The sequence below is a fragment of the Crinia signifera genome, chromosome 7 (assembly GCF_055691185.1).
Source record: "Crinia signifera chromosome 7, ASM5569118v1, whole genome shotgun sequence".
In the NCBI taxonomy this organism is placed as follows: Eukaryota; Metazoa; Chordata; class Amphibia; order Anura; family Myobatrachidae; genus Crinia; species Crinia signifera.
The window spans coordinates 193,341,551-193,354,140 of NC_139223.1; the positions used below are offsets into that span (position 1 = coordinate 193,341,551).

Here is a 12,590-nt window from a genome sequence, read left to right on the forward strand (position 1 = left end):
CCTTCCCCAGGATAAGACGCTGCACTGGGTAATCACAAAGAAACGAAAACAGCATCCTTGAACCTTTTCAACAGCGAAAAGCCGCAGATATTCAAATAACTAGCAAGCACCATTACACCGCATGGACAGAGGCAATCCCAGACCGACCATTTACATATATCAAATGTCTTTGAAAAGGGGGAAAAATAGAAGCAGTTGCCTTTTTTTCTTCTTCTTCTCCCTGGCATTAAACAGAGCAGTTATCAAATCAAGTGCTGTTTTTTTTTTTGGAAGTGTTCAAATCGTTTTACATTTCGTGTGCGCTTTGCCCCTCAGCGTTTGACATGCAAATTTTGCGCAGTTAATTTAGACAATTAAAAGCGATCTTCAAGGGAGCTTTTGTCCCACTGAATATTCTCACTTTTCCCCCTGGACCATCTGAGATAAAGTTGGCCGGAACAAATGATGTCTAGCAGATTAATTAGATATTTGATAAGACACGAATCCCTAATGAGAGAGTACAAGACACAGGGGGCTGCTGTCTGTTCAGAGTCAAAATTAATAACATTGAACACGATTTCCATTTAGGCATGAAATGTAGTCTGTGGAGTATTTATTGTAGTGATTTCGTCCCCTGGGACTATCTGTAAACTGAGATTTCTTTCACTGCTAACGATAATTGATTTTTGATAACGCAACATTTAAAAAAAAACAATAAAATATTATATAATTTGGGGGACAATTGGTTTAATATTCTGTTTTGATTTTTCTTTTATAAATATCTAGATTTAAGAGAGAGGATGCCAAGAATAGGTTGATCATAATTCTTTAATAATTCGAAAAAAAAAAAATCAAAATATGATCAGAATTATTATTTTTTTTTATAATACAGATAAACGCCTTTCATTTGTTTTCATTGATTTTTTTTTTAATTTACGTGTCTGATTGAAATGTTAAATCAACATATTAAATATCTTTTACATATATATTTATATTGACTTTCACAAAGTGCATTGGAAATAAAGCAAAAAAATAAAATAAAAAATAACAATGAAAAAAAAAAAACTCCTGAATTTCAGGAATGCACAAAATAGAAACTATTCGGATAACATTTACAAGTAATATGGAAAATGAACACAACCTCTTGAAACCTATTTATACAACTGAATGCAGATACAGAGACATTATTGTCCGAAGATTTCCTTTTTTATCGCTCTATTTCGTGTACTTCTCACCTTTATATCGTTAAAGATTTTTGTTTGTTTTTAAATAAAATTTTAAAAAAGTTTGTTTGGAAATAGATCTCGGAGAAGCATTCGAGTGTCATAATCCACCAAAGGAATGGTCCATGTTGTTTGTTTGTTGGTTGTTTATTTATAATAAAATCATGGAAACCAGGACACAAAAAATAAATGTTGATCTGAGTCTTTGTCCTGCCACCGTCTATTGCTCTAGTTGCTAAAAAGTTTGCAGTCATGGCATTGAAACCTGCCTTTTGCCAGCACCAGCCAGCCCAGCGCAATTTTAGCATGGAGTTCTTGCACCTTCAACAATGCTGCGCACAAAGAGTCAATCTGCTCCCGGGAGGTAGCTGCAACCCCCAGGTGCCCCTGTACCCACCCCAGGAGGTGGCACCATTGGCCTCGGCGCCTTAGAGAAGTCCTTCTGAGCACAAGAGGTGGCTGCACGTTCTGGTAGGAGTCCATGCACCCCAGAAGTGGCTGCTGCTTCCTAGGAGTCATTGCCTGACTCTTTGCCTGGCCGGACCCCCTCTAGGATGAGCTCTGGGGACTCTGACCTGGGGGTCTCCAGGTTGCTGGCATCTGTGTCGCTGTCGCTTCCCTTCTTCCCTCCTCCCCCCCCATTGTGCGTCTTGATGTGCTTGCTGAGGTGGTCGCTCCGCATGAAGCGCTTGTTGCACACCGGGCATGCAAAGCGCTTCTCCCCTGTGTGGGTGCGCAGATGCCGCTGAAGTTCGTCCGAGCGCGTAAACCTCTTGCCGCAGAAGAGCCAATTGCAGACGAAGGGCCGCTCCCCGGTGTGCCAGCGCAGGTGCGCTTTCAGGTGAGAGGTCTTGCCGTAGACCTTGCCGCAGCCGGGGATGTGGCAGCTGTGCAGCCCTTTCCTCCGCAGGCTCGCCCCCGCGGGACCCAGCCGCTCCGCCTCCTGGCAGTTGGGGCAGTCGCACGTGGCCCTCCCCGAGTACCTGCGCGCGGAGCGTCCCGTGGCGCCCGCGGATCCCCCCGCGGAGGCCCCGGAGAGCATGGAGGTGCCAGAGTCCGGGTAGGAGGGGAGCACGGGCTTGAAGCCCTCCTGGGTGAGCAGGTGCTGCCCGGTGGAGAGCAGGTGGGAGGCTGCGCTGGAGCCCAGGCCCGTGGAGCTGAAGGCGGAGTGGGTGAGGGAGCTGAAGTCCGGGCTGTAGCCGCTCAGCTGGCCGTGAGGAGCTCCCGAGTGCAGCGCCCCTTGCAGCGCTGCGGCGGTCGGGGGGTTCTGCACCTCCAACCAGGTGCTGGGGCTGGCAGCGTGCACGTCCCACCAGGCGGAGGCCCCGTTGGTCACTTCGGAGTGGAAACCAGACTTGTACCAGGACTCATAGGGGTGGGCCATGCCCACCCGCGGGTACAGGCCCTCCGCCGCGCCGTGCACCTTGGAGATGAATGCGGACTGGCCCGCGGCCTCCTGCGGGGACACCCCTGCGGCGTTGGAGAAGAGGCCGCTGTAGTCACTGCTGAAGGCCGAGGATGTCGGGGAGGTGGAGGCCAGGCAGAAGGCGCTGTTGGCAGTGGCGCCCCCTCCGGTCAGGGCGCTGGAGGCCCTGCTGGTGGCCACGGTGAACCCCCCGAGGCTGGAGCCCAGGCTGCAGCTGGACGAGGAACGTTTCCACGGGTGGAAGCCCCCCTTGGCGAAGGCGCTGGACTCCGGGAGGCTGCTCAGGGGGCTGGTGTTCCCGATCTTGTTACAGGTGGCAGCCAACATGGCCAAAGGAGTGGTCCCAAATCGCGGCTCTTCCTGGGGAGGGAGACACAAGAGACAACACAAGATCAGTACATGGTCACCACCACCATAGTCCTGATCCTTCCCTGCCCTTACCATCATAGCCCTGCCCTTACCAACATAGCCCTGGCCCTTCCATTACCACCATAGACCTGGCCCTTTCCTTACCACCATAGCCCTGGCCCTTCCCTGCCCGTACCACCATAGCCCTGGCCCTTCCCTGACCTTACCACCATAGCCTTGGCCCTTCCATTACCACCATAGACCTGGCCCTTTCCTTACCACCATAGCCCTGGCCCTTAACAGTATAGCCCTGGCCCTTTCCTGTCCTTACCAGTATAGCCGTGACCATTTCTTGCCCTTACCAGTGTGCCCCTTATCCGCTGCCCCCTCCCCACCATGGCCCCCAACAGTTGCTAGTGCCTGCTTCTATCAGCTGTGTTCCCTAAAGTAGGGATCACCAGACCTCTTGCATCATTATCACATAAGCCAACGCTATGTAACAGCATTTGTATGTTGCTTGTCACATTGTATATGGCCGCTCAGGAACCATCACAACAGTAACTAAAAGATTTATGTGCCTGGTTCTGCCAGGAGTCTGCGCTATATGTGCGCACCATGCACCAAATGTATCACACCTCACACATGTATCATATAATAACTGTATTACATCTAATAAATGTATCACACCTCATACATGTATCATCTAATAAATGTATCACACCTCATACATGTATCATATAATAACTGTATTACATATAATAAATGTATCACACCTCATACATGTATCATACAATAACTGTATTACATCTAATAAATGTATCACACCTCATACATGTATCATCTAATAAATGTATCACACCTCATACATGTATCAAATAAAATATGTCATATAATAACTGTATTACATCTAATAAATGTATCAAACCTAATACAGTATCATATAATAAATGTATCACACCTCATACATGTATCAAATAAAATATGTATCACACCTCATACATGTATCATATAATAACTGTATTACGTCTAATAAATGTATCACACCTCATACATGTATCATATAATAAATGTATTACGTCTAATAAATATATCAAACCTAATACATGTATCAAATAAAATATGTATCACACCTCATACATGTATCATATAATAACTATTACATCTAATACATGTATCAAATAATAAATGTATCACACCTAATACATGTATCATATTATAAATGTATCACACTTTATGCATGTATCATATAATAAATATATCACTCCTAATACATGTATCATATAATACATTGATCACTTCTAATACACGTATCATAGAATAAATGTATCAAATAATGAAGGTATCACACCGAATAAACGGATTACATAAGAAATGTATCACCTATAAGAAATGTAACTTATAGAACTAGTTTCACATGTAGCAACCGATGCAGGAATAGAGCTTTTGACAATTGTTGTCTTTAAGCAGATGACAAAACGTTGACAATCGGTGTATTTATTCCAAGTTGGGCAACAGTTCCAACATCACCCTGGTCACGTCTGTAATAAATCCTTTGCCCAATGCCTAATCTATTTTTTTTTTTTCAATTTGTGTTGCGCAGGAATTATGCAGAATAAACTTTCTATACTAGATGGTACCAATTACCAGGAGCCGGTTGGAGGAAGCTGACATGTTTATATCTCTCATATAATAATACATAATGATGTGTACTGAGCAGGACTAAGCCCATCTGCTAAGCACACGTAGCCAGGAGGAGAGATATTAGTGATAGGCAATATTAGATCATGGAGAACAGTCAGGGTCCCATGTCACACGGTGCCTGGAATACAATGATCAGGAGAGCTTTATTGCAGGTCCCCAGGATGGTGTGTGCCAGAGCTTGTGAGATTTACAAGACAACCGCCGAGTCAAATAATACATAAGTGCTGGCTGCTTGTATTGATGTGGTAATGGTTCGGGGGGATTAGGAGAAATGATATCGCTTAGGCTGCATTGTTGTTAACAAATAAATAATAAATAGCTACAATATAAACTTTCATTTCGCCTGTTGTGGGGAAAGCGCTGCGCAAAGTTGCAAATCTATTAAGTTGCAGCGAGAGGGTAATGGTGTGTACACACTATAAGCCTGATGTATGGGGTATGGCTAATATATAGCACTGGTATATACAGCAGCATTCAGAACACATAGCATTGGTTATATAACTAATATATATCGCAAGTTACTGCTAATAGTGTAAGCTGGGAGTAATGTAAAGCATAAGTTATTGGCAATGTAAAGTATCATTTAATAGTAATGTATACCATAAGTTCATATATATATATCTCATAGGTTGTCACTAATACCTAGCACAAGTTATTAAGAATACACACACATATATATATATATATATATATATATATATATATATATATATATAGTTGTTACTGGTATCTAGCATACATTTCTGCTACTGTGCTCTGGTATGCAGTCAGATACAGTGCCATGATCGCCAGCAGGCTGTTCTGCATGGAAGGAAGAAGTTTAGAAGCACTTTCCCCGGCTGGTCACTGCTATGCTGGATGTAAGTAGAGTTTAGGAAGGACAAGCCTGACTTACCCCAAGTATAGACGTAGCCATAGCCCGTCCCTTGCCCTGTTGCAGAGGGGTGGTTGCTGCCAGCGCTGTGCCTCCTGCTCCCTGCACAACTTGCACTGAGTGGAGATCCTCCTACTGTCTGCGGCGGACTAGACTCAGGGGAAGCGCTGGCAGCGCTCGCTTTGAAGTACCGCTGGCTGCAGCTATCGGCCAATCAGGATGCGTCGAACGCCGACTGGTAGCTGCGCCGCAGCCAATCAGATTGGGAGAGGTGCAAGGAATCAGTGCTCTTACAGCTTGTGCCATTTAAAAGGTGGGGAGGAATGGGGAACTCCATTGCTTTGGCCTCTGGGAAAAATATATACAATATATATATATATATATATATATATATATATATATATATATATATATATATATATATATATATATATGCACACACTGTATTTCACTCTTTAATGTCCAATATTGTTTCAACATCTGCTGCCCACAAAGGGTTAACAAGTCCCTTTCAAATGTTTCATATGTTTTTATTTGTATTTTTTATTTGATTTGTAGTTGTTATTATTATTATTATTATTATTATTATTATTATTATTATTATTATTATTAATAAGTAAATGATGATGAAGCTGCTGCAAGCACCTGACTCACAAGCACAACTATTAGTAGGTTCTGATGGGGGGGAATAAATAATAGTAGTAATAATAATGATAATAATAATAATAATGATGATAATAATGATAATAATAATACTATGTGATTAATAACAGCAGTGTCTGCTTAATGACATCCCAGGAGCTGGCCGGGTTCATTTGTTTCCAAAGCTCTTACTGACACATTTCCTGACAGAACATTATTTTTGGTGCCATAGGAACATTCTCATTGCTGAAGGAGAGATACATCAGCCACCACTTGATTCCATAGTGTCCTGATATTGATGATACCTATAGTAATAATCACCATACATAAGTCTCTGGGATTCCTTCATTTCGTTGTATTCCACATTAGTCTCACGCTAGTGACACCACATCTATGTAGGTGTATTTACTGCTTATAGGCTATTAAACAGCATATGTTATATTTGCATTAGAGGATCCATTGATTTCCTGTAACCCTCATACCCCCTGCTCATCACTGTACTGTACAGTCATCACCTTCTATCATCAGTGTACAGACATATTACATACTCTGGGTGCTGAATTTCCATCCTGCCCACCAGGAGAAAGGGGTCCCGGTGGCTTTTGACAGTTCAGCTCAGATGACAGGGATGCAGAATTTGTCATCAAACTGTGTGATCATGTGGAGGAGGAAAGCTGTGATCCAGATCCAGGCACACACACTGGAGAGGTGAGTGATCTAAGTGCCTACAACAGGTGAATCTCTACATATTAATGCAATCTGCTGTCCCCTTGCTAATAGAGGTGTCAGCAAGGCGTTCCTGGACATCCCACGGGGCAGCTCAATTCCTGATTATTCCCCCTCCAACTGAACTGGGATCGTTTTATGTGTAGCATTAAATCCCACTGCATCTGCATAGCTCGGTTCTATCCGTTTTACATCATCTCCTCTAGAACCAACTACCGTTGGATTTAAATGCCATTGTTGCAACGTGTTGAATTTAAATGGACAGATGCCTCTGTGTATTCAGGAAAATATTAATGCGGATCGTTAGAAAGGGATTGGGGGGATTTATACCCGGTCTCAATTCTGTATCTTCCATCAAAAACAAAGGCCGGTGTTTTACAGTGATTATTCCTGTTAAAACATTAGCTGGTAATGACAATATACTGTGACAAAGGCCTGGTTGGAAAAGAACCACCGTCCCCCCACTTTAAAAAAAAAAAAAAGTTAAAAGCAATTTAGAGGAGAATAGCTTTTCTCTAGCGTTTAACATTATTCAAAACGGCCAAATAATACTTCTATTATAGTGGCTGAATGCTACCAGTCAGCCCGAGCGTAATTTGTGCAGAGTCTGTGCCTTAAACCTCCACTTCTTTATAAAGAGGTGAATATGGAACAATTTCTTGTAAGCCCAGACAGAGAGCACGCAAATTGCTTCCCAGTCTGCAATCAGGCCAATTTAACTGCGATGCAATTAGCACCATTAAACGTCCATTCTGCATAAACAAATTTTTGACTAAGAGGGGGAGAATAATAAGAGGGAAACCTGTACTGGGTTCACATGATATTTTATTTTACATTATTATTATTATTATTATTATTATTATTATTATTATTATTTGATATTATTATTATTTATTCCCTTAAAACATGAATTAACGCATACACTTAAATGACTTATTGTAAGATTAACTACAGACAATAAACCTAATTGTAATTAATAAGGGTGTTTCAGCGCTATCTTATAACAGAACCATTCATAACCGTAGATAGACTTGCAATATTGACATTTACCGAAGCCTGTCATTTCTCTGCATACTGGTGCAGTCGGGCACCTTTGTGGTATGGTTACCCTGTGTCTCCATTTGGTCCCCCTCCTAAACCAAACACCCCCCCCCCCCCCCCAGCAGTGGGTGTTAGAGGTTTCACACTATAATAAGTGGTGCATGCACTGTTTAATCAATAAACAGGTCCAGTAGGAAGATATGTAAAACATCTCCAATTACAGACAACACGGTGAATAGAGGAAGGAGCGCACTCACCAATCCGCACGCACATCTCTGAAAAATAATAGCATCCTGCCAATGGTTACCAGCAGGGCATCCCCCACGAGTATATGTTATAATTATACTTTCATTTAAATTTTATATAATCGTCTTGTTATTATCAAATCAACTGATGCTGATAAAATAACACCTTTAGAGTGGGGAAGCCAGCCCATCTACTTCACTTGCCTTCAGTGTTTGGGGGGAAATGTTAATATCAGTGTTTAGTAGGTGTATCTAACTTTTTTTTTTTTTTTTTTTTATTCTCTCCATTGGATATATAGAGATGCAATGAGTGCCTTGTATCTATCCTGTATTACTATGCATGACAAATAACTACTTAGATATAACATCATATTTAGTTACCAGTAAAATATATCTTCCCTTCTTCCTATGATATGATTTACATACAGTATGTGGGAAGTCTGACATTGAATCTGAACTCTAATCTATTCACTAGTATTGCTGTGTGTTATAATTGTATTTCGTGCACATATCGTGCAGATTACGCCTTCTGTATAATACATAGCCAACTGCATACGGGAAGAGTTCCACCCTGTTGTAATCTCACGATTCCATGCACTGTCATCTACTAGGTATATGAAATACATGTTGGATTTTGATGAATTTAATGACTGCAATTATTGGAGGGTTATTTAACAAGAATCTTCTCAAATTAACTTTTCTGCATAATAAAAAAAAAGTTTCCCTTTTACGTTTTGTCAATTATAGAGCAATGCTAAAATCTTATACAGTATACACTGTACAGTAACTAGTGTACAAACTACAAGCAATTAACATATAGGCTTAGGTTCTGTAGTGTTGCAGGCTGGTGCAGTGACACAAAGTTCCCTAATTTAGTTATTGATGCACAAATATAATGCATTTTTTATATCAATGATCTATCCATCTAGATATACTGTTGCAGAGTCTAGATTTATTAAAGAACTAAATTGTGTAGTATAAAATAAGATACAAAATCTGCAGACTACTAATTATTACTGCAGGTTAAAAATAACAGGTGGGAAGAAAATGTCATTTATATTGGGGACGTTTGGTCTAACCCGATTCCGCCAGATACAGAATATATTGCATCGGTTGAGATCCGGGTATTACCTAGATCTGTATTTGTCTCGTCGGATTGCACAATTGAGGTGAGTTGAATCGCAATTCCGATCAAGAATCGTTCCACTTGGGAGCTCGCCATAGGGGACAATTGGAAACTATTACAAGCCATGAGATTGATCAATGCGCATTAAACAATAGGGGTGATTTCTATGGCATTGAAGCGTTGTATCGATACCCTCACACTGACATATATCACTTATATGTGATGCAGGAGGACACACACAGTATAACACAAGCGACCTGCAGATGGAGAGGTTGGGCACAATCTGTGCCACCTATACCCCTTTATTCTGGACGTGTAGCATTCTGTTATCTGTATAATAAGTGCTTTCTTAATTAATTAATTATCATTCAGTGTTATTCCCACACAGGAATCTAGATGCAACTATATTCATATACAGTAATTGTAGCATATCTTCCACATGTATCATACAATATGTGATCCCAAACTTTTATACGTGTATACCACTTAGCATATACAATGTACAATGTACTGTATGGATACAAAGAATGGAAATGTGTGAGTCCTACGCAAACAGCAACTATATACAGTATATATCAGATCCGTCCTCCCTTCACCAATGCAGCAGGTAAGGAAAGAGTCAGGTGCTGTAACTTTCTGTTGAGACCTGACTTTCTTCTTGCATACAGGCCCTTATTCTGGTTGCTGGGCTGGCAACAGAAATCTTGGAGCCCGGTACACTGATATCTCTGGGAGCCCCCAAACCGCACACTCAGACTTTGATTAAATTGAATGTGTTTTTATTATTAGATAAATATTAAGAATTAATATTTATTATGCAATATAATAGGGCAAGGGAGCAGCGTTGTGCATCGTATGGTTCGCTGTGTTGCGTGATGTTATTTGACGCATTAGAACTGGTAGCCGGACAGGTGACCGTACTGAGGGGGGTTACTGGATATGGATCTGTGTAAGAACCCAGGTGGGAAGGCAGCACCTATAAACCATTACTAGGGCTGCACTGTTTACAGCCCCTGAGCCCCTCAGAGTCTTGGGGCCCCTCACAAGGTTGGGGCCGGTACGAGGGTCTCCTTTGACCCGCCTGTCGCCTGCCCTGTCTGGTTGACTCACAAGGCTGCGAATTTCACAGCCTTTGCAAGTCCACCAGACGCCCCCCCCCCCCCCAGCATGCCGCTATCCCCTGGATGGATGTTTTGCATAAACATCCATTCGCAGCCTTGCCTGCGGGGATAAAACCATTCGATGTGGTGTGGTGTCTCAGATCTGCGGGCAGCCTGTGCGGGAAGTGGGCGGGCAGCTGACATCCGCTGACATCAGGTGCCCGCCCCCCGCACCCACATCATGGAGGAATTACTGTGAGAACGGCCAGCGCTGTTGTGTGTGATAATCGGCTGCTTGCACACAGCGGCTGCACATATAACTATGCGAGTACAGTAATCCCAATCCCGGGTGCTCCAGAGTCTTATCCTATAGGTCAGCTGTTGTAGCAAGGGTATGGGTCATTGGACAATGGTAAGGTCGACATACATTGGGTCGACCACTGAAGGTCAACTGCCCATAGGTCAACACCTGAAAAAGGTCAAAATGCCTATGGTCAACAGGGTCAAAAGGTCGACACAAGCATTCAGTCGATATTGGGAAGGTCAACAATCAAAAGATCGACGTGCGTCTTTCACTTTTTTTGTCCTGAATATCGACAGAGTCGACATGGACACAGAAAAAGTCCACTGCGTCCCCTCGCTTCAGGCACGGTGCCTCTATGCACTCGGTACACTATTCTATTCTCCCTCCATGCCCTAGTGGATGGGAGGGCATGAAATACCACCCGTTTTGTGTCAGCACAAAAAAGGTGAAGGTACTTATGTAGTATCTGGGCTGCCGATTTTTTGATTGTATGCCTTAAGTTAAGGCATACAATCAGATGCGATGCGATGCGATATCGCATCGCATCCGATATCGCATCCGATATCGGATGCGATGACCCGATTTTTCCATAGGAATCAATGTTAAAATGATTCCTATGGAAAAATGGGTCCTTTTCATACCCCTACTATCCAAGTGGGCATGGAGTTGGATATAAACCTGTGGCGAGCGTAGCGAGCCACCGAGCCCGAAGCGTGGCGAGCGAAGCGAGCCCCGCGAGGGGACGGTATTCGTCCCCTCGCGGGGCTCGCTTCGCTCGCCACGCTTCGGGCTCGGTGGCTCGCTACGCTCGCCACAGGTTTATATCCAACTCCATGCCCACTTGGATAGTAGGGGTATGAAAAGGACCCATTTTTCCCATTGAATTCCATGTTAAAATGGACTCAGTCCATTTTAACATTGATTCCTATGGAAAAATCGGGTCATCGCATCGCATCGCATCGCATCGAATCGCATGGTCGCATGCGATGCGATGCGATCTCCCGATCCGACCCGATTTAGAAATCGGCAGCCCAGATACTACATAAGTACCAAGGTGAAAAACCCATGTCGACCTTTTGACTGTCGACATTCCCAATGTTGACCTACTGCTTGTGTCGTCCTTTTGACTCTGTTGACATGTTGTCGGTTTCAGGTGTCGACCTGAGGCCTGTCGACCTTCAATGGTCGACCCAATTTATGTCAACCTTAATAGTATACCAGTAGCAATACTTGAATGGGTTTTCTGTTGTTTGTTATGGATTCAGATATTTATTCATTATTTCATCTATGTATTGATTCCCAGGTCCTGACAGGCCAAGAATGGATGTGTGGTAAAGAAAGTGCAACACATGACAGTTCAAGAACAGGTGCTGATACCATCCATGTTTGTAGTGTGTCTGTGTGTATACTAACCCGCTGTATAAAACCATATTCCCAGTGCTGGATGGGCCACACAAATGGGATTATGAAATGTTAGGGATTATTGAACAAGTGTTTTAAATTTTCAAAAATTGGCATGTGTTGGCTAATGAATCTCATACGCCTTTCAGACCACAAAATGCAATGTCGCACCGGGAAAATCAGCAATATTGCCAGTTCGCTGACGTAATCCGGGGACGCGGCAGAGCGGCGGAGCTGGTGCTGCTCCAAGCACTGCCTCCTCCATTGGTATGAACGGGAAATGGGTAGCTCGACCCAATCAATCCGTTCACACCACAAAGCAACACGGCAAGGAACCAGTAAGAACCCTTCATTTTTACCGGTTCTTATTGCCGTGTTGCTGCAGTTTTGCGGGACCCGGTAACCCCTTTCACATCGCACCAATTACCAGGTCAAACTGGCAAGGTACTGGCAT

At 43.1% G+C, this 12,590-nt stretch overlaps 2 protein-coding genes across 2 annotated transcripts in view; one reads left to right on the plus strand and one right to left on the minus strand.

Annotated features, from left to right (window-relative positions):
- Window positions 1-882: 882 nt before the first annotated feature.
- On the minus strand, window positions 883-5,730 carry SP9 (Sp9 transcription factor). Its single transcript, XM_083154777.1, has 2 exons — window positions 5,573-5,730; window positions 883-2,988 (listed from the first exon to the last, which is right to left on the minus strand). The coding sequence occupies exons 1-2, from the start codon at window positions 5,591-5,593 to the stop codon at window positions 1,711-1,713; spliced, it is 1,299 nt and encodes a 432-aa protein (XP_083010903.1). The 5' UTR covers window positions 5,594-5,730; the 3' UTR covers window positions 883-1,710.
- A 1,103-nt stretch (window positions 5,731-6,833) lies between these two features.
- OLA1 (Obg like ATPase 1) overlaps window positions 6,834-12,590 on the plus strand; it is a 181,720-nt gene continuing 175,963 nt past the window's right edge. The window contains exons 1-2 of the mRNA XM_083154778.1: window positions 6,834-6,901; window positions 12,039-12,102. Of these exons, the coding sequence (XP_083010904.1) occupies window positions 12,085-12,102 (18 nt within the window). The 5' untranslated portion in view covers window positions 6,834-6,901; window positions 12,039-12,084. The remainder of the gene's footprint in view (window positions 6,902-12,038; window positions 12,103-12,590) is intronic.

Excerpts from the sequence above, each read along its gene's own strand:
- SP9 (XM_083154777.1), bottom strand. The coding sequence starts at position 5,593 with ATGGCTACGTCTATACTTGGG. Across the intron at positions 2,989-5,572 it reads TGGCTACGTCTATACTTGGG|GAAGAGCCGCGATTTGGGAC; the intron begins GTAAGTCAGGCT and ends CTCCCTCCCCAG.